The sequence below is a fragment of the Pseudorca crassidens genome, chromosome 11, assembly GCF_039906515.1.
Source record: "Pseudorca crassidens isolate mPseCra1 chromosome 11, mPseCra1.hap1, whole genome shotgun sequence".
Lineage (NCBI taxonomy): Eukaryota > Metazoa > Chordata > Mammalia > Artiodactyla > Delphinidae > Pseudorca > Pseudorca crassidens.
The window spans coordinates 68,459,085-68,486,263 of NC_090306.1; the positions used below are offsets into that span (position 1 = coordinate 68,459,085).

Here is a 27,179-nt window from a genome sequence, read left to right on the forward strand (position 1 = left end):
ACTACGCTACAGGCCTCTTCACATTCTAAAGTTCACAAGTGCGCATGCCTGCGCATGCCCAGTTCAAGGGTCAGTGGTCCTTCCCGGTCCTAAGGAGCTCAGCTCAAACTAGACACAGCTGACCCTTGGCTCAGCTTGAAATAGATGCAGCTGACTCCAAGTTCCTGGAAAACAACTCAGTCAGACACCTTATTGTTCAGGCTATGTGCTGCTTAGAGGTCATGAAAGTCTTAAAACCTTGATTAGTGAAGGCAGGTGAAATGGATTTCACCCATGGTTCCAGAAGAAGCCAGACATATTGTAATTATTCCATTTATATGAAATATCCAAGATAGGCATATCCATAGAAGCTCATTAGTAGTTGCCAGGGACAGAGTGGGAAGTGGGAAGTGACTGCTAATGGATACAGGGTTTCTTCTGGGGTGATGGAAACAGTGGTGATGATTGTGCAACTTTGTGAAAATACTATAAACCGCTGAACTGCACATTTTAAAAGGCTGAATTTTATGTCATGTGAATTGTATCTCAATAAAAAATACAGCATTCCTGAGAGAAAGAAAACCAAACTGAAGTTTAGACTATTGGGCTACTTTGAGTAACCTTACTTCCCAGTCCAATAAATTGAATTAAAGTAGCATATACCATAATCTGTTATAATTGGGAAGGACCTTATTCCCATAATTGAATTGCCCAGATAATTGAAGCTTATCATTTGGAGAAAGCTACATGGTTCCCAGCTCCCACAGTCCTCATCTCTGTATATGAGAAGCAATTCACCCCAAACTCTGGGAAGATTTAGTCCTTATCTTGAGAAATTTTAGGTTTACTCCTTCAAGAGAATTTTGCTGCAGCATCAAGAGAATTTTGCTGCAGCCTCAAGAGAATTTTGCTGCAAATATGGTACAGGCCTTGTTTCCTGTCCTAAAAATTAAGATTCTGTCTTATTTGCCAGATATACTAGTTCTACTTGTGACTAAGTTCCTATTTTTATTTGATTTTCTTAAATAATATGCATTTGATTTTCTCATTACAAAACTGGAGAATGCTTATTATAGATTTTTTTAAATTACAGAAAACTTTCTTTTAAACTTATATCAACCAAAATTCTAGTACCTAAATATAACTATTATCAACAGTTTGGAGTAGTGCTTTCCAAACCTTTTTCTTCTCATCATGGTCAACAAAAGAAATTCATCAAAATTTCATGAAGATACCTAATAAGATAATTGGGGAGTTTATGGCATTGGCTAGAAGTATGACCATTTTGCTTTCAGAGTTTGGGCCTGAATTATATGTAATTTACAAAAAAAAAATTTAATAAATTAATCCATCAAAAAATCTGCCAAATTAAGTCATGTGAAAGGAGGGGACTGCTCTACTAGGTGTTCCACTAGTTCATGTTCTTTTCTAAGAAGTTTACTGAGGCCTGGTAATTCCAACAGCACCTTATACAGACTACTGTAATCATTTCAAAGTCCTCTTATAAATGGGTTACACGGTATGTAACATTTAAGATACCATTTTTTAAAATGAATATTTATTGGACTAAAAAATGTACAAAATTAAGTTACTTTAAGGTAAATTAAAATATTTTATTACTGTAAAGCCAAGACTTTATGAAGAAGAAAGTTGAAGGATACAAAGAGGGGAGTTAAGGATTACTAGTTCCAGTGCTGGGTTCCATACATACTATTCTGATTACCTTCAGGTACCCAGGAAACCCTGAACCCACAGAGTTCAAGAAGTGAAAAGGTGGCAACACAGACCAGCTTCTGGAGAGTGTCCAGAAGAATGGCCACGGGTAAGATAACCACTGTCCTAAGCCTTTCACTCTCAGGGCCAGCTGGGTAAAATAGAGACTCTCACTGACATGGAGGCCAGAAAAAAACAAGGATGACCAGGTATTCAGGAGCTGGATGACTAGGAACAAGTAACCCACAAATATTTTTTTTTTTTTTTTTTGCGGTACGCGGCCCTCTCACTGCTGTGGCCTCTCCCGTTGCGGAGCACAGGCTCCGGACGCGCAGGCTCAGCGGCCATGGCTCACGGGCCCAGCCACCCCGCGGCACGTGGGATCTTTCCGGACCGGGGCAGGAACCCGTGTCCCCTGCATTGGCAGGCGGACTCTCAACCACTGCGCCACCAGGGAAGCCCCCACCAATACTTTTAAAACAAGTAGGCAATAAACTATCATACTCTCTTCTTATAAACATAGCGTGAGTGCCTTAACTCAAATTGATGTACTCTAATTTTGTTGTGGCAGCCAGACTTAGCAATTAATTACTTAGACTTAGTATCTAAGGCTTAGCAATTTCAGCTCCAAAAATAAATCTTGCTATATAATGTTTTTTTTGAGTAGAGCACCTCTTGTCCCATGAAGTTTCCAGGAACTTCTACTAAAATAAAACGAGCATTATATCTTGCACTGATCGAGACACACAATGTTTTGGGCAAAGCACCAAAAAATTTAAACAAATCCCAAATAGAAAAAGAAATAAATATCCAATAAGGGAAAACGCCACTTCATCTCAGAGAAGATGATGTGGGTTTTGACAATTATCACTGAGCAGAGATTACATACTACCTGTTTTCCACCAGGTGATCCTTCTAAGCAATGATGATTACATAGCTCCTGCTCTACAGAGTGGAGGATATGAATAAATAAGCATTAAAGGGCAATGTGATAAGTGCTTGGTTATGAATAACCATAGAAGCAAATACTGTAATCAATATGAGACATGTGAAAAGAGGCAGTTGTGAAAAATAGAAATCGTTTGATGATCCACACTCCACAAGTAGTCTCTTGTGAGTATTTCCTTACAGTCATAAACTTTGAAATAGGAACATACGAGACAACATCAAGCTTCCAGTGATTCTGTGCCTTTTCAGCAAATTCTATTACCAAGGACGGATACTTGTGCTTAGGAACAAGTAACCCACCAATAAAACATGTGCTTAATTCTAAGCCCTTTGATTTTCAAAACGCTGTGATTTTTTAAAAAGAGTAGATTTTGGGCTTCCCTGGTGGCGCAGTGGTTGAGAGTCCGCCTGTCGATTCAGGGGATGCGGGTTTGTGCCCCGGTCCGGGAAGATCCCACATTGCCGCGGAGCGGCTGGGCCCGTGAGCCATGGCCGCTGAGCCTGCGGTCCGGAGCCTGTGCTCCGCAGCGGGAGAGGCCACAGCAGTGAGAGGCCCACGTACAGAAAAAAAAAAAAAAAAAAAAGAGTAGATTTTGATAGAAGTCTAATGGTCAATTCTGAACTAAGAATGACTTCACAACCCTTCATTTCCCCTTCCAGCTTTTCCTTTCCCTCTCTCCTCTCTCCTTTCCTCCCTGCCTCTCCCCCTTCCCTCCTCCTCTGTCTCCATTATTTGCCTTTATACTAGATAGACTATTAAAAGCCCCAGAGTCCCAGAAAAGTCTTGCTGCCCACTTCTGAAGGTAGAGCTAAATTACTGTACCCTCAGGAAATCTCACACTAATCTTATAAGATCATGCTTCATTTTTTCCTGCGGCTGAAGTTATTGCTAAGATAATGTATTTATAAAACTTTTTAAGTAACACACCACTGCCAAAAATAGTATTATAGTATTATCATATGTCCAAGAGCTGATTTTAATCATCACTTTAATCTTCAAAAGATAACTTATTCCATAGAGAAGACTGGGATTTTCTTCAAAGTCAGGAAAAAATAAGCTGTTTGATGAATTAAAATGGATAAGATTAAAGAAAAGGTTCTGCTATGAAAGTTTTAGAAAGCTATATAAAATACCAAACACTCAAAGAAGTAAAAATAAAGTTTGAAACATAAGAAGTCTAGCTGTCTTAGAATTATATAGGGAACATTAAAGAATTAATATCTTGAAATTACTTAGTTAAAAAAGCAGCATATGTTCTTAGCGCTATTATATCATAAGATGAAAGAAAATCTAAAAGATTAAACCATGTTCATCTATAAAATGGTAAAATAATATAAAACAATCAAATATCACTTATTACATACTTATTTTTAAGCATAGCAACCACACACACAAAATTTGCTACCTTCTGTCAAACTTCAAATGCAAAAATTTCCAGGAACAGCACAACAGATTGGTAAAGTGTAAAGCAGCCCTTGCTTCTTGCATTCTTTCTTCGTGATGTGATGTTTCTCACTAACCCAAAACAAAACTCGACACACAAGAAGAGTACTTGCGCCATGGAAAAGTCACACGGTCCCACTTCATTTTACTACAAAACAAATGCTATATTCTTCTACAGCCATTCTTGTATTATTCATTTTTATGCCCTTTAATCCTCAAAATGCTGGGGTTTCCCAATCATGAATAAAAATCAGCAAGGTTGTTCATATTTCACAAAGAGATGCAACAATCATTCTCTGTTTACTGGGATCTGTTAGTGCTTACAGTCATGGCAGTGAAAGTGACCTCCCTCACACAGCGTGTGTACACACACCTCCCAAACAGGAAAAAACATTTTTTTTCTGTAAGAAGTTTATAACTAGAGATCTATTGGATGCAGTCAGGTCAGGTGTGTAGAATGATGCAGGTTAGGAAAGGAAGCACGGACTTACTGCTATCAAGACCATTAAATCTTGCTGGAGAGAACTAATTGATTTTGCCCTTTTCAGTTTTTAAGGGGCCAGCTGAAGTCTCCCTCTGTGAGAGTGGATAATGGAACAAGTGGTGAACTACACTAATGACTCTGGGACATACTTTCAGGCTCTGGTGTTACACAGTCTGAACACAGAAAGAATGTTCAACAAAGAGCCATACCAGAAGAGTCTGTAAAACCTTAAATTGCTACAACAGCTGAGAGAAGAGAATAGTCCCATTGAAAGGAAATTAATGAACAAGTGTCAAAATGGACAGTTGGTGTCAATTCCTAGAGGATTTGGAAGTGAGAAGTAGACTTGAGGAAACCATGTTAATAGAGCCCTGGTTTGTATGAAAAGAAAATCATACTTTACCAAATATCCATCATAGGAGTCATGCTTGTCACAATCCACATTACTCTGTGTTTAGTAAAAAGAATGCTTTATTAAGGGCTACGTAAGCACCTTACTTTGTTGATCTCCAAAAGCGTATGATTGTCTGTTTTCTTGAAAACAAATTTAGAAAGAAATTCTACACTCAGCTGATGTGGTAGTTCTTGGAACAAAATGTACCCACCATTTTGAGGGAAAAAAAGACGGGATGGGAAGTGGCAAATAGAAATGAGAGATTATGAAACTTTTATAAGATAGATTGATGTTAAAGAATTCAAAGAAATCAGGCAAGAAACTAGAAAATATCAAGCGATAGCAATTCTATTTGAAAACACGTAAAGAACTTCTGAAAGGAGATATAATACACATTTGCTCTTATTTAAGAATATTCAATCCTACCATAGAGTATAAGAGGAAAAAATAGGGAGAATAGATGAAACTAAATATAAAAGCAAATGGCTTGGAAAACAGGTTAGAGACAGACAAAGTAAGTGTAGCCTATGCTTGTCAACATAGAAAGGGATGGAGGGCCAATTAAGCATCAAATAACTAAATATGCCTGAGAAACCCAATATTTAAGAAGTCTTAAACTGACCACTTATTGGTGAAATCCAGTTTGGTCCACAGAATCTGCTGGCTGCCCAATAGATTATAGGTGAGCTGTAGTTTTGACTAGGTGTATAGAGCATCCGTGTATTTGTTCAGACACCTTCCATCTGCTGAAATCCTTTGATCACCCTCAATTCTAGTCCTTGTATATACTGTAGGTGGGGCAGACTGAAGGGGAAGGGAGAAAGACAGGATATATATGCATTGCGTAGCTCAAGACTTGTATAGTATGGTCTCTCCACCCCACTTTTATCTTAAGTGTGCTAACCTACTCTGTCTTTCTCTTTCCTTCTTACTGTATATTTTAAAATAATCAAATAGACCATGAGTTTCAAGCATTTGAATTTGAGCATCAGTTTCATGACCTCTGGGACAGGCTGCCTGTACATGGCACTGTACATGGAAAATAGCATTGCATCATTATTTCCCAAAGTACAACACAGGTCCAAATCTCAGCCAGCAGCTATCAACAGTGCCTCTTTTGGTCACTAGAAAAACGGAAGTTACCCTACAGATTGCCAAATAAACATTCAAAGGTCCTCTAAGGTAGTTTGCCCCTAGACTTTATTTTTCCCACTGAAGACTACTCTTCTATTGGGCACTGTAAGGAGGCTCAGAATAAGAACTTCATTTTGATTATACAAATTACTGCTCTAAGAGCCAGAGTTTAGTTTATAAGCATGTGATTTTCAGGCAAGTAGATTAACTTCTCAATGCTTTACTCCCTCTTTAAAATGGAGATAAATCATACTTGATAAAACATTGTGAAGATGTAATGAAATCCGGATTCCCTGGTGGCACAGTGGTTAAGAATCCGCCTGCCAACACAGGGGACACGGGTTCAAGCCCTGGTCCGGGAAGATCCCCACATGCCGCGGAGCAACTAAGCCCGTGCGCCACAACTACTGAGCCTGCGCTCTAGAGCCCACGAGCCACAACTACTGAGCCCATGTGCTGCAACTACTGAAGCCTGTGCGCCTAGAGCCCGTGCTCCACAACAAGAGAAGCTACCGCAACGAGAAGCCGGTGCACCACACGAAGAGTAGCCCCCGCTCGCCACAACCAGAGAAAGCCCATGTGCAGCAACAAAGACCCGATGTAGCCAAAATAAACAAATAAATAAATTTATTAAAAAAAAAAGATGTAATGAAATTATTTATTTAAAGCACTTTGACACAGGGACTGCAACTTTTTTTTTTCAGAATTGAATAACGGCTACAACTTTACAAAGTAAAATATATATAACTACTTTTTATTCTATACTTTAAAAGTACAAATTGTGGAATATTATAGCTTAAATCTCATGATAGTTTATACTTAAACAGAAGAAAATAAAAAAAAAATTTAAATGATTTAATAAAAAGATTATACTTACATTGTGAAATTATACAGCACGGTTTTTCCAATCACAATATCTAGCTCAGATCTTGAAATCAGGGAAGATAAAACTTAACGTGATTAATTTTTATGTGACTAGTGGCACATTGAAAATATAATCCCTGTACTTCAAAAACACCAGATTATATACAATTTAAACATTTTATAACTTTTGCCATATTTCTATCACTATCCTAAAAGCTAACATGCATTATCTCAAGGCGAAATGTCTGAGCTTCTGAAAAAGTATGAAATGTGTGTGTACGTCTGATTAAACAACTTTTTTTTCCAAACCGGTAGAAAAACTTTATGGAATAAATGTGTTTGTACAGTGGTGACTATTTGTCACAGTAGGCTGTGACATAGGCATTAAAGCACCAACTATTTTGGGCAATATGTCATAACCAGCCAGTTGGAGGGCAGTAACAAAATACTTGGCTAACCATTCTATACTAGAGACATCTGTTTAGCTTAACAAGCTAGTAACATCAGACCCTACTATAATTTGGGTCATCTGAATATCACAATTCATTTAGTTTTTAAAAGATGTAAATAACATTGAAAAATCATTCCATATATCTTAGAAATTTTAAACATTAGTTTTACATAGCATCATGGAAAATGTTTATGTAACATTTTAAGTGAAAAAGGCCATATATGCATGATATTGTATTATATCTATATTCTTAAAATCATGTAATACAAAATTTACATTATGTATTATTAATTATATAAAATTTTTGGTCATATAGAAGATAAAAAAAGCAAAGTATGATTTATTGAGGTGACACGTAGATGGATGATTTTTCTTCAATCAAAAGTTAAATAATATAATACCAATTTGTATTGTTTAATACGCGCTAGACACTGTATATTGTTTATTAACATTGTTTTAATCATTAAAACAACCTTATAAGGTAATATTATTTCCATTTTATGGACTAGTTGAGACTTAGAGAAGTTAAATAACTTGCCCAAGGTCAAACATTAGCAAGTGGCAGAGCTGAGCCTAGGATTTAGATCTAACATCAAACCCCATATTTGTAATCACTATAATTATGTTTAAAGAAAAAAGTCTACTTTATATATACTGCACTCTGTTCATTGTTCTTATTTATGAATAGATACTTGTCAGCATCTATCCTGTTTTTCCTGGAAGTAGGGTGACCAACTTGTTCTGATTTGTCCAGGATTTCCCAATCTTTGTACTGAAAGTGGGACCTCCTGGGTACTTGTCCTAAGCAAACCTTTGCCAGTTGGTGACCCACAGGGAAGGAATACGTAACCTGAAAACATTCTAATGGTTCACAAATGTTGCTCTTAAACTCCTAAATCTGAATGAAAATATGGAGAGTGCAGAATTATAAAGAGAACTTCATTTTTTAAGCACCAAATAAGAGTTTCTCAGGGAGACGAGCATTTATGGTCTCTTTCCCTGGACACTGTGCCTAGAAAATAAACGAGCAGCAGCCTCTTTCAGTAGCATTTTGTGTCTAGTACATGAACTGAACACAGGTTTTTGTGGAAGTCCTGTTCTATTCCCAAGTGGAAGGGAAAGGGGGGTGAGAGCAAAGAGTAAAAAATATATTTGAAAAATCTGAAGAGCAGCCTCTCTGGTTCCTCCTCTGCTCATCTTAGACACATTTCTTCGGAGCTATTTTGAAAAAGGCAGCTGCGCAGCAGTCCCCGTAATCCAGATCCAGCCCCATTTCTCTGCCCAACTTCTCACTGCCACAGTCTGGAAGTTGCATTCGCCTTTAAAACATTCCCTTCTCCTCTGCTTGGTCTGTGCCCCTCTCCCATGTCCTCTGAAGTAACTCGAATGTTCTGTCAGTCTAAGTGCAAACTATTTTTACCACAGTGTTCGGGAATCTCTGGGCACACACTGTCTGCAAATTAGGTAAATTACAGGTGCATGGGTTCAGGTTACTCATTTAGCAGCCACAAGTTTAAAGCATTAATCTGCCTCTTCTGAATTTTCCCTTTCAGTCAGCAGGCCCTTCCTTCACCTTCTACTTCTTCAGGGCCACTCACTGGCCTTGTTAGTTGATCGTCTTCTCCCAGCAGGCTGGACTTAGTGCTGTTCATTTTCTTTCTCTCCTTGCCCTCCTCCACCCGCTTTCTTTTACTCCCTTTTCTCCTCTTTCTTTCCACTGCTGAAAAAGTATATTTTCTATCTGGCCCTCAGGTCTACTTTCTCAACTGTAACTGAAACTGCTTTCTTTGAACCCAGATATGCAATAATATAGCCAAATTCCTTAGGTATAACCCACAAAAATCTCTTCATCAGTTTCTGACTAACCCTGTGTCTACTTCTTCCGTGACCTTCCTCCTACTGTCACCACTCCTCCAATCCACAGGTTTGTTAAAAATCTTCAACTCTGCTCCCTAGAAATACCAACCCAACATCTCAGGAACTTATGTCCTTTCGCAAGCTTCCATTCATGACAGACTCTTCATTGTTATACACTCATAAAGAACCACATTCTTTTCCTCCAAAGTTCCTAGCTCAGGTAGTCATTTTTTTAATTAGTGTCTGTCCCCCAGTAATTGGAAATTTGTTGAGGGCATAAATACATGAAACACAATTATCAGAGTCACTAGTTCTAATATTTTCACTTCCGTTACCCCATTAACACAAATAAATCCCTAAATTTATCCTAAACATCTGTCTTAACAAATCTAGGTATTTCAGTTAATTCCCTTTGGCTATTTCAATCAGAGGCCTTATGAATTGAGTAGGGGAAGGAAGGAAATTAAAATTTGTTGAGTGCATATTCCATAGCAAGGACTCAACATATATTTTTTTTCCATTTTATGCTAACAACAAACCTGTGATGTATACATTACATATGCCATTTGATCTCTTATAAAACTGAGGCTTGGAACGTATAATTGACGATGGCTAGAACTTAGATCCTGGCTTACTCCGAGACTGTTTTTCTACCACATAACAGCACCTTCCCAAAGGCTCATAGCTAAAATCCACCATTGGCTGAGCTGGCCGTAATCCTTTTCCTCCCACTCCTTTTCACGGAGAAGAAGAACTGGACATACTCAAGCTTTTGTGGAGATGATGGGAAGAAAATGCGTTTACAAATAACTAAGCATGAAGTAAGAATAATGGGGTGGTAAACTATTTGAAAACTCTCAATTCTATCACTAGCTTACTTTCACATTTTGTTATGAATGAACTCTAGGCCTCTGAAGTGATTTATTGACACAATATTATTATTCTCTTATTATTATTTACTTTTTCCATAATTAAAAAAACATATTTGAACTATTTAAACCTTGGAGGATAAACCTGTTTTGACCACTTGTCAAGATCTGTGTCTCCCAAGTTGTACTGAGAAATAATGTAATTGCAATTACAGGCATCTCACATTTTGTTTGAGTTCCAAGAGTTCCGTAGTTAGTTGTCTGGAATCATTGCGTATTTTCCCATTACCTAATCTAATAAAAAATGGTTATTTCCCAAGCTGGCATTTCCTTTTCTCTCTCTTCCCATCCCTACTCCCAATCCCCAAAACAACAAAAGAGGGAAAAATCTGTTTAAACAAAGGTGAATAACAACATTAATTTTATTGGCTCGAGTTCTAGAGAATATTGTGAAAGGGGCTTTGTAGTTTAGTAAGAAATGACAGTTCCATAGTGATAGTTGAATTCACACAAAGAAATGCCACCCCTTTCTGGGAAGTTGCTCTTGATCAGCACCCCAAAGCTTTTTCTTCTTCTCTCTAGAATCTTCTCTTTCTACATTTTGAACTGTTTCCACTGTTCCTCCAGTGACAACACTTAAATAAGGGGAAAATGAAGGAGAAAGTGCACACTTTCATATTCTTTAGCAGGTTCATGATGTGCAGACTTTCTCATATCTACCCGATACCTCTTAAAATCAGTGGCGAATCTAAGAATGGTGTCACCTTAAACGTTACTTTTTTTTTTTTTTTTTTTTTTTGTGGTACGCGGGTCTCTCACTGCTGTGGCCTCTCCCGTTGCGGAGCACAGGCTCTGGAGGCACAGGCTCAGCGGCCATGGCCCACGGGCCCAGCCGCTCCGCGGCATGTGGGATCCTCCCGGACCGGGGCACGAACCCGTGTCCCCTGCATCGGCAGGCGGACTCTCAACCACTGCACCACCAGGGAAGCCCCACTTCTTTTTTTTTTTTAATACATCTTTATAGGAGTATAATTGCTTCACAATGCTGTGTTACTTTCTGTTGTGCAACAAAGTGAATCAGCCATATGCATACATATATCCCCATATCCCCTCCCTCTTGAGCCTCCCTCCCACTCTCCCTATCCCACCCCTCTAGGTGGACACAAAGCACCGAGATGATCTCCCTGCGCTATGCAGCTGCTTCCCACTAGCTATCTATTTTACATTTGGTAGTGTATATATGTCGATGCTTCGTTACTTCTGTCACCCAAGCAACAAAATTCCCTAGAAGTGATCTTTTTCTTATCTCATTTTTTCTCTATACCTAATTGCAGTAATAAAAATACTTTTATAGGTATGCAACATTTTTGAAGCAATTTCACATTTTTAAAAACTTTATCATGACCTTTGAGAGTACGATGTCTTTGTCATTATACATGTTATGGGTGAAAAAACTGAGAATTTGAGATATTAGGGTTGACTAAGTTCTCATAGGCCCCAAACGATTGTGATCTAGGTCTTCCACCCCCAATTCCAGCGCTATTGCTTCTATTTTTTTAATTACTTAGTCAATTTCACTCATCCTTCTAGATTCCAACTCCATAAGAAGAGATCATTTTTCACCATTTTATTCTTGTCACCCAAGACACTATCTGGCACTCAGTAGGTACCCCAAACATGTTGAATAAATGAATTTCAGCTATTGTTATCTTAATAATCTTAGCAATAATGCTATATAACTTTACTGGTTAAAATGACTTTTCAAATTGTCTTCACATTACAAGATACAGCACAGAGTGAGGTTAAGAGCACAGGGTAATTTTCCTTAATAGATGTTAGGCTATTCCCTTAACTCTTGGAGCCTCCAATCTGGAGTCTTAACTTCTGATATCACAACCAGGGGAATGGCAGAAATAGGAGAAAATGTCACAAAAGTATTGGCTTCTTCTTATTCCCTGTGCCTCCTACTTTTCCAAACACAGAAAAATGGTTCTCACACTTGATAAGGAATTATTCAGCTGCACATAAGAAAAATGTAAAAACAGCACAAAATGTCAGAACTTAACATCCCAAGTCTGTGGCTCAATAGGAAGAGACTATGAAGAATTATCTTCTGGAATAAGTGATTTAACTAAAAAATGTAACTAGTTTCTACGTTGTCTGACCATTGAGTCCAAGGACGTTGTCTTCAGTCTCTTCATTTAAAAAGTGAAATCGTATTGAACACAGCCTATAATTATCACTGCTTGGGGTAGAATAAGAAGATCTTATGTTTCCATCTAGTTTTTCAGGCCCTGACTATAAAGGCTAAAACCAGAGTTGACTGTCACCCCAAAGGCAATTTAAGGTTGGAAGGAGTCCTTCCAGAGCTCTGGGAGGGGAAGGAAAGGAAAGGGAAAGGGAAGGGATATTTAAAAAAATAAATTAATTAATTAAATAAAAGAATTTAAATAGGAGAAAAAATAAATCTCTGCTACAGCTGTGCTTTATTTCCTTCATAAGAAATGGTCTTAGCCTTGACATAGCCTTATGCTTTAAATAACTAATGTTCATCAAGTAGCTAATATAAGGTTATATGCTTCACACGCACGGTATCATTTGATCGAATTCTCACCAAAATTCCATAAGGTAACCATTGTTATCTTAAAGGAATCAAGACCTAGTATTACCCATCCACACATAAATAGAAATTAACTTAGCTAAGACTTGAGGGGACATCTTTGGAATTTAGGGGCCCTGCACTTCACCCTTATCTTGTACTGCCTCCTCAACCACCATACTTGTGTGTATTGGACCATGGGCAAACTGCAACTAAACATTCTGTTCCTTGGTTTGTATCTTGGTTGCTACCTTTCTCATCTGAATCCTATGAAAGAACTTATTTGGGGTCAGTGGATACCGAGAATGCTAATGAAAAAGCTATGACCACACATTGTAGAACAGGAGCCTTAACAGAGGCATCTTGGAGTGGCACGTTGAATCCTGGAATATCAAATAGCTATAGTGTGAGTCTTATTTCCACTAAAACTATTTTTCAAGAGACATTATTACATTTAGTGCATCCCCATCCTCAGTCCCACCCCTTACCTTATAGGTACTACTGCTCCACCGTGGAGCAGGGGTACGGAATTCAGATCTTGGTTGCCACCCTCCAAAAAAAGATAGCCAAGGAAGGAATCTGAGCACCCTCCAGCCACCCCCTTCCAGCTCCCAAACTGTCATTCAACCTTAGTAAAAGAGAGGAAAGAGATTTACCTGCTGCTATTGAGGCTGAAGCCTGAAAGTCATGTATAACCTTTGAAGGACTGTAAGGGTTTTAATCACAGGAATAGCACCTTTTTGACAGGCAGGAGGGAGAAAAGAGCTGAACCAGTCTGCAAACATTAACCAAGCTATTTTGGAGCAATGGCTATTGCCTTTGAAATCTTTCATCATGGGTCTATACTTAGAATTCAGATGAGCCTGGGGGAGGGGAATGGAGCAGTGTTAATCCCCAGTTGTTCTGAAGTTGTCCTGTAAGCAGGTTAGCGTCTAAACTGCCCCAGATGGAAGTGTTCGATGCTTTGTTTAAATTATTGGATTCTCTCTATGTATTTTGTTTTAACCTGTTCTGCATATAGGTTGTCACATCATTCTGGGGGTGACACTTCTCAGTTTTCTTTCAAACTAGATGTTCTAGAGAGCACTGGCTGTAATCACGTTGAGAGACTGATGCTCCATGACAGCTAAAAGTTGGATTGAGTTTCAGGAGCTTCTATATATAAAGCTGGGGCGACTTAAGTCACCGCACTAATTAAATGCCATCTGGGTGGCTCCTCTGGGTTTTTGAGCCCATCACCCCGTTCAGACCGAGTCAGAGGCCAAGGAGGAGAACATGATGATGGACCTTTTTGAAACTGGCTCCTATTTCTTCTACTTGGATGGGGAAAATGTTACCCTGCAGCCGTTAGAAGTGGCAGAGGGCTCTCCTTTGTATCCAGGGAGTGATGGTACCCTGTCCCCCTGCCAGGACCAAATGCCCCCGGAAGCTGGGAGCGACAGCAGCGGAGAGGAACATGTCCTGGCGCCCCCAGGCCTGCAGCCTCCTCACTGCCCCGGCCAATGCCTGATCTGGGCTTGCAAGACCTGCAAGAGAAAATCTGCCCCCACTGACCGGCGGAAGGCCGCCACCCTGCGCGAGAGGAGGCGGCTAAAGAAAATCAACGAGGCCTTCGAGGCACTGAAGCGGCGGACTGTGGCCAACCCCAACCAGAGACTGCCCAAGGTGGAGATTCTGCGGAGCGCCATCAACTACATTGAGCGGTTGCAGGACCTGCTGCACCGGCTGGATCAGCAGGACAAAATGCAGGAGCTAGGGGTGGACCCCTTCAGCTACAGACCCAAGCAAGAGAATGTAAGCCCAGATGCTGCCGGGGCCGGGGAATGTATAGGCTGATTAGTCGCCCTCCTTGGGGCCTTAACCTCCAGCTGCTCTGTCTCCGTTCGCGTCCTCCTTCCTCACCCGCCCCTCCCGGTCCCTCTCAAATGAACCCCCGGTGACCCGTGAACACGGGGTGCCTGCAATAGGCAGGAAATTCGTACCCGGCCTGACGAAACAGGGGAGACCCCCTCACAAAGGGTCCCCTACCCCAGCCCCGGAACCGATGTTTCTTGACTAATCTGCTGCCTCGGTTTTCCTCCAGCTTGAGGGTGCGGATTTCCTGCGCACCTGCAGCTCCCAGTGGCCAAGTGTTTCGGATCATTCCAGGGGGCTCGTGATAACTGCCAAGGAAGGTAAAGTAAAAGGGCACTGGACTGCGCTGGAGAACATCCCGGGAGGGGACTGGGGTGCTCGCTGGGGGCAGAAAGCGCTCGGAGCCCAGCAGGAGCCTGGACGGTCCCTAAGAGACCGGCGCTCCTTGCACGGGGACCAGTCCTCCCGCGCGGTCTAAGCGGCTTCGCGTGGGGCGCGGGGCTGCCGGCTTCTTCCTTCCTTCGGGGTTATGTTTGTGTGTGTGTTTTCTGCGCTCAGGAGGGGCAAGCATTGATTCATCGGCCTCGAGTAGCCTTCGATGTCTTTCCTCCATCGTGGACAGCATCTCCTCGGAGGAGCACAAACTCCCCTGCGCGGAGGAGGTGGTGGAGAAGTAACCCGGCGCCGGTGCTAGGGATGTCCTCCACGTAGCAGGAAGATCCCTCCCTCCCTCATTCGCCTAATCCTTTAGGTCACGTTACAGTAATATTTAGGAACCCAGACCCAGGAGCTTATGAAAGGGAAGGAGCCATATTCACAAAGAAACTTCTCGGAAACTGTTGTGCACGCTCAGATGAAAAAGCCTTTCGGCTTTGGGCTTGTATTTGGGGAACCGCGAGTGGCTTAGATCTAGCAGTTTTGCTTTGTTTTTGTTTGGTTGGGTTTGTAATATATTTACTTTTATTACGATGATCCTTTTGTGCCATGTTCAAAAGAAGTTCATTCCTGTTTAAAGCAAAGTGGGAACGTTGCATCTAAATGTTAGTGGTATTGAATATATTTTTGTAAATAATCTTAGTACTTTCATTTTTTAATGTAAACCTAAGAAATATATTTTAAATGTGTAGTGACGTATTGTATATAAAATGTGCGAGGATCCTGGTATTGTAATATTAAAATGTAAGTTTCTATATGAACAAAGTTGTTCCTAATTTGATTCAACTGAAAAAACTATGTTTGAGACATAAATAAAGGTGAACCACATTTTAATTTAGAAATCACCCAAGCCCATTTATTTGGGCGTTTACTTATGGACTGATTTAAAGGGAGGAAAATGGGTTGCTTTCCTGTGTCTGAATTAAACTGTTCACTTTTCTATCTCATGTAGACCCCACACTTGTGGTTAGAAATGAAGACCATCCGGAAGAAATCTGCCCTTTTCCCTTTTATCAGCATCCCTTTTCTTTCTGTTTTAACTGTCCTTTACCTGGAGATCTGGGTGAGATTTACTTTCTCAAAGTTAACAACTGAATGTTCAATCGAGGAAAATCTCATTGTTACAAGAAATGACCACACAAAAATTCTGCTCATTTGCCTAAAAAAATCTTCAGCTAATTTAGGCCGAATTACTTTCCCTCTTTGAATTTACAGGCCCGGCCCTTCGTGAGGAAGCATTCATATGGTGCACCAGGGGCTGTGCTGGCTTCTGAGCCAGGTCTCTGGTCCCTCCCGGGTTTTCTTGAACTAGACTGGTGGCTAGAAGACTGGAATAGCCTCAAGACCTCTTGTGGCTTGGGTTTGTTTTCCAAATAGAAAGATAAAAGAAGGGGACGATCTGTCTCATGAGGTGGGGTGGGCATCTTTGAAGGAAGGTTGCTTCAAGAGAGGTAAGGGTTAAATGGCTGAGGGCAAAAGACAACAACAACACACATGAAACCTCTTAGCTGGACCAAATAGCAAAGCCCCAGAGAGGCTTGAAGCCCCAGGAGCTCCTCACCGTGAGGATTTTACAACGTGTGCCAGGTTTGTTTATCCTGTAACCTCAGGAAGAAACGACCACCAAGAATCACAGTGGGAAGTGAAGCAGAGGAAAGAGGCAAGCTATTTCTTTGGAATTGCTACTTCTCTCTTACATTCCGTAAATGGTACTTTCACTCTCCCCGCCCGCCCTTAACTGCTTCCTTCCCTCTTTTTCTCTACAGCTAGTCCTCAGTTCAGAAATGTGAAAATCAAATCTAATTCAGCACTTCCCAGCCCAAACTTCATTCCCAACGCTCCAGTCTGGACCTTGTTGCCCACCGCCAGAGTTCCAGATGCCGCCACAGACCGCGCCCCCCGCAGGCATGGAGCAGTGTCTTGCCCCTTTAGCATTTCAAAAAGCTTCTTCCTGGGGATAATAGTTACTCAATTTTCTGAGTGTATGGATAATTCTACTTTCTCCTAAAATGCAGAAAGCTTCATAGAGGAAACTGATCTTGACATATAATCCCTCTCAAAAGTGTGAGAGAAGTAGGTGGGAGTGTTAGTGGATGCAAACTGCTGAACCTCTGTGCGCCATAAACTGGATTGAATCTTTGCTGCTATGGTGTAAACGTGGAACTATCACTGCTCCTCTCTTTTTCCCGTTTCCTCATTTATAAAATAATGGGGATGACAATAATAGGGCTTAACTCCTGGGGTTCTGAAGATTCACTGAGATAAAGTTCTTAACCAAAACAGGACACAAAAATAAACACTAAATGTCAGCTGTTTTTATTTTTCATTAGTAAATCTAAATTGACCATCAAGAGGCTTTTCTTCCACCAAAAGCCACAGTTCCATGAGATTTAGTTTTCTAGCTTTTTTGCAGGCTCTGGCTGAGAAAGTATTAATAACAATGAGACCAGCAGTAAAATGAATGAGCCATTACTAACACTTTACCTGTTTACTCATATAACCCTACGAAAACCTGTAAAGGGGTCCTTTTGTTATCTCTTATGAGAAAAGGATACTTTGGAACAGAGAGGAGTTCTTGCAGTTTTAAGTACAGAGCCAGGATTTGGAGCCAGTCAACATCAGTGGCTTCAAGCTCGCTCTCTGAATTGCTTATGCATCCTGAAAGAGAAGCCCTTGAGAAATGAGTATTTAAGGACTGCAGAATAACTTGGCTGTATTTGACAATTGTTTTCTAAAAGCTCTTTCTCAAGAGTGATTAGCTAGTAAACTCCAAATTAGAGGAGTCATTTAATTAAAAGATACGTGGTCAAGCACTGCAAACTATCTAATCAGAACACATGCGACTGAAGATGGCTTAATGGCGTGTATATCCATTAATCATGCTTATTATGTATCTATGATTTTCTTCCTGAGAATCGATAATGATTTCCTAAAAATGTATATGTACATGCACACCCCTATATTTTGGAAAATCAGACTCATGCCACAACTGAAATCAGATGTCATAAGTGACCAGGTGAACTCATTTACTTTGTAACTGTGCATATATTTATAATAAGATTTGTGTTATAGTCTGCTCATCAGCAGAAAGCTTTTATCAATTCACGGACTTTAATTGCTGATAGTTTTTATTCAGTCTTTGCAAATCAAATCCTCTCTATCTCTCTTGGCGGGGTAACTTGAGAAACTGTTTAGAATAAGTTTGCCTATAGAAGTCTCTTCATTAAATAGAGCAAATATTTCCCAAAGACTTCAGGTGACCTCCACTGCTATAGCTGACATGTTAGGCTTTCCAATGAAATCCTTGGTGTGTTTGCAATTTAAATGTTTTTATTTGATATTAATGATGATAAGCTTGACTAAGGCCAAAGCCAAAACAAACAGGGCTGTGGAAGCAGAAAAATCAAGATGTTAATAACTTGGTAAAGATAAGCAATTTGAGATTAAAACTGAGCCTCTTTCCAGAGGCAGGCATGAAGTTATCAAGTATAAAACAACGAGCGACTTTCTCTTTTATGTTACTATAGAAACAATTTGTAGAATGTCAAATGTCAGCTTTCTGAAACTAACTTTAATCATCACACCTGGATCATTGAGTTTCAAGCCTGAACGTAGTGGAAATCCACTTATGTCTAACGGACTCATTTTTTTTTTTCAGACTCTTTCATATGTTTTTAGGGTGGAGGTGTGGTGCTAAAATTCAATGTTCCCAAGTCCTCTTGAGACTGGCAGAGAAGTCCTGGGCTGCTAAAGTGACCTCTATCCCTATTAAGACATTTCTTAACTCAAAGTTACAATTTACCCATCTGTGCTTTTCTCTTAGTAATATTTTATCCCTTTTATTCATCTCAAAACCTTCCTCCTACAACACCTTATCTGGAAAAAGTATTTTTAAAAAATTTTTAGTTTAAACTTTGAATATCTCACCTCCTACTCTAATGCATTATTAGTAAATTAGCAATAACATGGCATTTCCTCAAAGAGCTAAGCCATCAAGACATTTCCCCAACAGACTCCTCCAGTCACTCCCTTAAAGGCAGAAGAAGTGTTGCAAAAGACGACCCTCCTTCCTAGAGGTTTCATTCCGAAAAAGCAATTTTTTGCAAGCCTAGTTCAGAGTCAGCCTGTGAGACGGGATGCCTGTGCCATGTGCTGGAACAAAGATAACGCTGCAAGGACTGGCTACTTTCTCTACTCTCAAGGCTGCTAAAAGTCCTTACTCAGGCCTTTGATCTCTCCTGGGAGTCTTCGAATTCAGGCAGAGGCCAATGTCTTCCTCAGCTGTCTTCTCCACAAATTCTTCCAGCAGCTTTGGCAGGTACTAATGTGTTTACTTAGGTGTGCCTGGTTCCCAGAGCTAATATCGGTTTGAAATTGTTTAGCACGTTGTTACGTCAGATATAATAAGCAAACATTTCAAGAATAACTCCCTTGGTCCAGGAGTTGATAAGGGTCTCAGGTAGGGGCAGAAACGAATTGAAATGAACTTATCTTCTATGTATATTTGATTTCTCCTGCTAAGAGAAGCATGGAGAATTTTCAATTGTGCAGAATTCCTAGGGTGGGCAAATTTTACTAAAAAAGGAAGCTCTAAGCATCATTTTGCTGGTGTGGTCTGTCCATCAACACTAGGATTGTTGCCATAATGCTTAAACTAAAATACGTTCTCTTTTAAAAAAAAAAGAAACTTGATTACTTAAAGGTCTTTGCAATTAATACCTGCTTACAAGTCTAAATTGTAAGAAAATTAAGCATGTGTTTATTTTTATTCAGAATGTAAAATGACACAAAAATTTAAAAACATTATATCTGTTGATACTTCACCAGAACCTTGGTGGGCATTCATTTATAACACCCAGCTGGGCTGAGTTTTCCTCCCATCATCTGACTACTGTGATACTTTCCTAGCAGACAGTCAGTGTTGGAATATCATTTCTAACAACCCGTTTACATATTAGACAATCGTGAGTTTTCTCTGCATGGAAGACATCCACTTCTCTGGAGAAATAGTGGAAAACAGTATTTTCATTCTTTTCTATGAAAAGCAAAAGCCAATCTAGTCTGATTTTGAGAAGAAGAGGCCACCCAGATGAGTACTGTAAACGACCTTTTTTTAAAAAAGTTAATTTTAACTGTTTTCATACTTCTCTGTTCAATTTTCCCACTCAAAAAAATTTTTTTCCTCCGTCTCGTTCACTCAGTTTCGCATTTTCCCCACCCACGGTCTTTCTTGGGAAAAGAGCAGGGGAATCTCTCCCGAATTAGGGGAGCCCAGCCATCTTTGAGGCGCTGGCTCCCTGCCTTCTTTGTATCCTGCCTCCCATTTTTTGATCTCTTTCTCCTCTCGCCCCTGACAGAGGTCTAAAAGTTTTGTTTCGTTTTTTTAACTTTGGTGCTCTGAGATCCTATTTTCAGCACTTGGGTCCCAAGGGTCCTCAACCCTGGACCCTGTTTCCCCCCTAGCAAGTCCCATTAAGCCGCCGGGCGCTTGTGTTTTCTCGGCTTCTTTAGTTCCACTCACCCGCGGCACTCTGGTAAATTTGTTTGAGATCACCTTACCAAAGACAGCCCTAACCTCTGAGAACCACCGTTCCTGACAGAGCTTCCTGAGTGACAGCGTCTTCCCAGCCCGGGAGCCGAGGGACAGCTGTTGGGGACCGGCGTTTGCGAGTTTCTGCTCTGGAGCGTTAAGGACGCGCAGTGAGAACAAACTGATTCAAGAAAAAAACAAACGAAATTCACCTCTAGGAGCACAAACTCTCCACGGGGATGCCTAGTTTCCAATTCTGTGTGACCGGGGGCAAATGACTTACTCCTTGAGCTTGGTTACCTTCTTTTAATAATGGGTCCACTTACAGTTGCCACAAAATTGTTGTAAATCATAAACGAGTGAATACATGGAAAGGGTTGGGAAGAGTGCTTGGCAAATAGAAAATTCTTAATAATTGTTTGCTCCACACAGGCAACGCTGAGCAGTTTGGGTACAAAGCACATTAGGTGCCTGGTGGAAAGAAATCAGCTGAAAGGCAAGATAACTTCTATCTTCCACTTAAAGTTTATTTGTGCCCAAATCTTAAATCTGCACACAACTCAGTTTTAGCTTCAACCAGTGTGTGAACTTCTGGACTCTCTAGGCAAAGAAAATGGTACTATTGCTGCTGACCAGAACCTGTGGGACTTGGCTGAGAATTCCCAGATGAGAGTATCTACCCACTACTGTGTTTCAGAGGTAGCAATGTGCATGGTTTGGAATGTTTCCACCCACCTGGATGAGTCCTTTAGGAACTTAATTCTTTTATCTGGTGTAGCCCTGGGTACCTATTCATTTCAAAGGCAGCCACTTGTTAATAGTCCTAAATAAGGTACAGATGAATTTCCCACAGGCCTACTAAGCAGCCCGTTGGTATGAATGGGCCTGATTTTCGAGGGTGGATGGTGATGGTGGTGGTGGTAGTGTCTTTGTCTTAGAGATGACAGAACTTGGAAGAGAGGACTGCGGCGGGGATGTCTGTAGCAAACCTTGGTGACTGACACTCTCCCACCTCTGGTTTCTGGGACCTTCACTTTGGAGTACAGATTTCACCTGAAAAAGTTAATACTTCTCTGGCTCCTGCAGACAGGGATCTGCCGGCCAGGGTTGCTTTCGGAAAATAATTTTAGGAAAAAGTAATAGAAAAGAAAGCTCCCCCAGCCCCCAATACGTTCGGAGTCACAACAGTTACTGGACTGTATGACCCAAGATCAAGGTGAGAACTCTCTCTCCTCTTTGAATGAGGCTACAAGGCCTGACCCCAAACCTCAGAATACTTTACTTGTTTAGGCCTGAAGTAAGAGCTTTTCCCATGTATAAACAGCAAGTCCCCCACCAACCCCCCCCAAGTGATTTGGTAGTGGGTTAAGTAAGGGTGGAGGAGGATTGACAAAAGCTGATTAATAGGTTCATTGTCACTTAAATGGCAGCCCTCCCCTCTCGCCTTCTAGCCACCAGAGTTTCAAAGACCCTGCTGTGATTGCTTTCCTGGAAGGCTTTTGTCGCCAAAGTGTGTGAAGTTTCTCGGATTGGAGGAGTTGGAAATTTTACACGAGCCAAGAAGGATTGCTGTGCTGGCAGCTGGGACGCATCTGTAACGGTGTTAGTTTGCCTGAAAGCAGAAAATTAGCGACCCCAAAGCCCTGCTTGGCTGTTTAGTCTGTAGAAACGACAGGGCGGAGCAGAAAGAGAGGGAGAAGGGAGACGCACCCCTGGAAAGAAGTTCGCCGTCTAAAACTGGGTTTCTTAGAATACAAATCTTAAGAGGCGCAGTCAGTGCGTATCTCCCGCCGGCTCAGGGCCCATCAAAGGTCTGGCGCAACAGAGGAGGCGCTCGGCAAACATGCGCATAAGCGGGAAAGAGAGGAAGGGAGGTGTGTTCCTGGCCACCTGGCCCTCCTGTGCCCACGCCTTTTGAATGAGCGTAGAGAGAGAACTCAGAGCGGGCTGTTTTGGGGAAAAGGAACCTTCCCCTCCCTGCTTACCCCCTATAACACAGAGCCTACAAAATGGCAATATGATGAGAAACAAAACAGATTAAAACAAAAATCTAGATTCACTCCATTATTGAAGGTGCCACTTCGAGCTTTTAGCAACCGATATTTGGCCTACTGGCTGAAAAAATGCCTGACACAACTAAAGTTCATGAAAAAGAGAAACATCTGAAAATAAAGTGATCATGTCCCGGACTGGGAAGGCAGGTCCGCTTTTGGTGTCAGCTGAAGTAGGGAGTTCTATTTACTAATTATCTTTTTTTAATGTGACAGCAATCGTACAAAGTTGGATCCTTCGTTCCTTTTGTCTGTGACACCCTTTAAGTGTCCCTTGGTTTAGGTAATCTAGAGTGTGCAAGTAAGTGGGTTGGGGAGCCATCCATCACCCCCGCCCCAGCAGAAATGCAGTAAAACCATTAGCGTCAAAAGGGGCAGTAAACAGCAAGTTGTCTCTAGAGGAAAGGCGGAGGTTTGCCCAGACAGCCCCGGCGGGGGTTGCGGTGGGATATGCTAATAGTGCGGGGCCACTGGGGCCGGCCTCCCTTCCCCAAGAATATATAAAGAGCCTCAACCCCAGCGCGGCTGACCCAGGCCGTCAGGCGTCTGCCCTTGTTAATTACCGGAGAAACCGACCAGGGAGCTCCGCCCGGGACTCGCCTGCCCTCAGCGGCGCCAGGCTCCGGTTTCTCCCCTATCTCGCTGCTGCCCAGGTGCACCCCCTGCCTCTCCGCAGAAGATGGACATGATGGATGGCTGCCAGTTCTCGCCTTCTGAGTACTTCTACGATGGCTCCTGCATCCCGTCCCCCGAGGGCGAGTTCGGGGACGAGTTTGAGCCGCGAGTGGCTGCTTTCGGGGCGCACAAAGCAGACCTGCAGGGCTCAGACGAGGACGAGCACGTGAGAGCACCTACGGGCCACCACCAGGCCGGCCACTGCCTCATGTGGGCCTGCAAAGCATGCAAGAGGAAGTCCACCACCATGGATCGGAGGAAGGCGGCCACCATGCGTGAGCGGAGACGCCTGAAGAAGGTCAACCAGGCTTTCGAGACGCTCAAGCGGTGCACCACGACCAACCCCAACCAGAGGCTGCCCAAGGTGGAGATCCTCAGGAATGCCATCCGCTACATTGAGAGCCTGCAGGAGCTGCTGAGGGAACAGGTGGAAAACTACTACAGCCTGCCGGGGCAGAGCTGCTCTGAGCCCACCAGCCCCACCTCCAGCTGCTCTGACGGCATGGTAAGAGAGACCGCTGCACCTACTAGGCCCTTCCAATCTTTTACAAAAACCTTTACATCTCATTTAGGCCAGGTGTAGCGACCAAACAGCCAGTAGTTATTGGTGGATAGTTGGGGGTGGGAATGGGGAGGCAGGTGCTGAAAGAGAAGAGAGGTGCCGCATTTAGACAGATGCCAGGAAACAGGTAGCTGCGGACCAGGAGTTTAGTTTGACTTCCTACCAAGTTCTAAGTGTACATCGTAGGAAGAGGCTGTCACGTGAGATAGGTGGCTGTGAATGATCAATCAGATGTTTTCTCTACAACTCGGTTTATTTCCAATATATACCACCAGTGGCCCCTGCCATACACTAACATCTAAAGGCAACTGTGTGAGGCTTCCACTGTCCCGCAGTTTGTAACTTAAGAGAGAAATGCCCGCGTGGTCCGAGTCCCTGCTCTGCTGAGGCCTGGCTGGAAGATGTTGATGCATTCTTTACAGAGGGCGTTTGCACCAACGCTGCCAGGTTTTAATGTGTTTTTGCCCTGGGAAAGTGCTCTCTCTCAATTAGTGTGGCTTCCTTCTACTCCAATCCATTTTGCATGGTTAACCCAATGCACATGGCTGCTGAATTCCACCCGCCCTCTTCCTTTTGCTGCCTTTCTCCTCTTCTCCAAGCACAGAGATTGACCTCAGTGCCCTTGCAATTTGGTGAGGCTAGCCCTTCCTAAATCAAGGCAATGAAGGTATTTGAGAGCGGTCAGTTTATGGAGCTGGTGGGCAAGCACTGCCTCACCCTAGGTCAGAGCATCTTTTGCCAAGACCTGAAAACAAATGCCTTCTTTTGTGTCTTTTATTATAGCCCGAATGTAACAGCCCTGTCTGGTCCAGAAAAAGCAGCAGTTTTGACAGCGTCTACTGTCCTGATGTACCAAATGGTAAGAACTGATGACTTCAGAGGAGTTTAAAAACCAGTTCAACTTCATAATTCAGCCTATCAAAGCAGAGTCTGTTCTTCCATGCGGTATTGGGAAGAGGATAGAATGGTATTTATGGCGTTTTGGGACAGAGCAAAATAAACACACATCTTCTGCTCAAAATCCCCCTACCAGATACATCCATGCACACACACAGACATAGGAGCTTTTGCTTGAAATATTACCCAGGTGCTTCTCCACTCCCCACCTTCATCCCCATGAATTGCTAGATATTTGTTGCAAATTTCTACATCAGGTTTTCTGTGACCACCTGACCTCTGGGTTTCAAAGGAGCTGACCTGCTGCTTAAGGGGCAACATAAGCAAGGATTTTATTTTAATGGTTTTCTCTTTGTATCCTTAGTATATGCCACGGATAAAAGCTCCTTATCCAGCTTGGACTGCTTATCCAGCATAGTGGATCGGATCACCAACTCAGAGCAACCTGGATTGCCTCTCCAGGACCCAGCATCTCTCTCCCCAGTTGCCAGCACCGATTCTCAGCCTGCAACTCAAGGGGCCTCTAATTCCAGGCTCATCTATCATGTGCTATGAACTAAAAATCTAGTCTAGATCAGTTCTGCCAGGAGGGTCTATTACACAGGAGGAAAGAGGCCCAAAAAGTCCAAAAGCAAGACAACCTGTAAATAAACATTTCCTTTCAGTTGTAAATTTGTAAATATTATCTTGCCACTTTATAAGAAAGTGTATTTAACTAAAAAGTCACTATTGCAATTAATACTTTCTTTTCTTCTTTTCCTTTGTCTTGCTTTAGATATATAGTTCCAGAGATACTATTTCTTACAGGGGGCAGTTCATCAAAGGTAGCTTGTTGCAATGCTTAACTTATATTTTTTATAAATATTGCTTATCAAAATATTACATCTGATGTTTAGAGCTTTATTTTTTTTCTTTAAAACTTTAGAATAGCTGTAAATCAGTTATAGGGAGTTTTATATATATTTAACTTTTTTGCTTGTCTCTTTAATCCTTTGATTATATTATGTAAAATAAAAATATAACAATACTGCCTAATGGTATATATTTTGATCTTATAAGAAATGCATCTTTTTAATGTAAGCACAAAATAGTATTTTGTGGATGATTTCAAGATATAAGAGATTTTGGAAATTCCACCACAAATAAAATTGTTTAAATGAAGAAACATTTTGGTTTATGATTTTGGTGAAAGAACCCCCTAATGGGGTTGGCAGTCATTGATATGATATTTTTAAGGTGGGGCTGAAAATGCTGAAACAGTTGGTTTTGTAGATAAATCTGAATATTTATCATCTCATGGACTCACCTTAGGTCCTGTTGGTGTCACAGATGAAAATACCACATTTCTATTTTAAGCATACTTCAAGGGAGGCTACTAACTAAAATTTTTCTTTTATCTTAATGTTGCACCATATAATGTCAAACTATGTGTGTATGTGGGGGAAAGATAGAAGTTATTCAGGACAATAAAATATTTTTAAACAAAAAGAATGTACAACATTACATCATTTTAATATCTACAGTACATTAGAAATCATGAGTTAGGTCACATTTATCTACTTGCCTGAAAACATCTTGAAACATTAGTATATTAATATTGTCAATAAAATATTTAAAGGTATTGAGCGTTTTTTTGTATTATTAAAGTGCTGGCATAAGAAAATTTACAGAAACCATAGTAAAGTGAAGCAGACTGCAACTGCCCTCCTCCTTTTCACAGCCTTTTTGATTTTATTAATCATACGTTATGCTTCTGTGTTGTGTTGCGTGATGGACATGTGTCTTTTATTGTTAATCATTTAAATCTCCTTTAGAATGAATTGAGATGAAAACAGAACAAGTAAGTGGAAAATTAGGTAGCCAATCATTGGAATAATTCTCACAAGGTTACCACTGAGAGAGATAAAAAGGGAAGTATCCTTGAAGCATCTAAATTGGCTGTTCAGAGAGCAAATAAAGATAATGATCTTCTCTTCTAATTTATAAATTAGTTCAAAATTTCTAAGGGTTTGTAGTTACATATATTCACCAGCCAAAGCATATGGACTCTTTGCTGGAGCTTGGCAATTGTACTGTTCTTAGGAAGGTTTCCCCTTCTTTTCTTTTGCTTGTCCAGTCACCAGGCTTAAAAGAATAGATATTATTCCATAAAGGAAAGGAAAGAAGAGGGGGTGGGTTCAAAAAATATTGTAGCCACTGTCACTCTGTTAGCATCATGCCCTGATATGGGATGCTGACTTTACTACACAGGTATGTCTTTCTTTATACATGATTTGACAGTGTGAGGATTTGAAGTGAAAAGAATTCAAGAGGGCATTATAAAGATTCACATATAATTTCAACTTTAGTTTGAGTGATTCACTTTTGTTAGACACTGTCTCCTTCTTCTACTTCTATGAAGAAGTGGGAAATTTGTTGTTGCTCTTAGTAGAATTAGAA

General features: G+C 41.2%; 3 protein-coding genes across 3 annotated transcripts in view; 2 read left to right on the top strand and 1 right to left on the bottom strand.

The window, feature by feature from the left end:
• Window positions 1-27,179, bottom strand: part of LIN7A (lin-7 homolog A, crumbs cell polarity complex component) — a 365,099-nt gene that overhangs the window by 68,928 nt on the left and 268,992 nt on the right. The gene's annotated exons all lie outside the window — the stretch shown is intronic.
• MYF6 (myogenic factor 6) lies at window positions 13,917-15,870 on the top strand. Its single transcript, XM_067697465.1, has 3 exons — window positions 13,917-14,530; window positions 14,820-14,910; window positions 15,149-15,870. Exons 1-3 carry the CDS (start codon window positions 14,012-14,014, stop codon window positions 15,265-15,267), a joined length of 729 nt encoding a protein of 242 aa, XP_067553566.1. The 5' UTR covers window positions 13,917-14,011; the 3' UTR covers window positions 15,268-15,870.
• Window positions 16,015-26,521, top strand: MYF5 (myogenic factor 5). Its single transcript, XM_067697464.1, has 3 exons — window positions 16,015-23,786; window positions 24,627-24,702; window positions 25,105-26,521. The coding sequence occupies exons 1-3, from the start codon at window positions 23,286-23,288 to the stop codon at window positions 25,293-25,295; spliced, it is 768 nt and encodes a 255-aa protein (XP_067553565.1). The 5' UTR covers window positions 16,015-23,285; the 3' UTR covers window positions 25,296-26,521.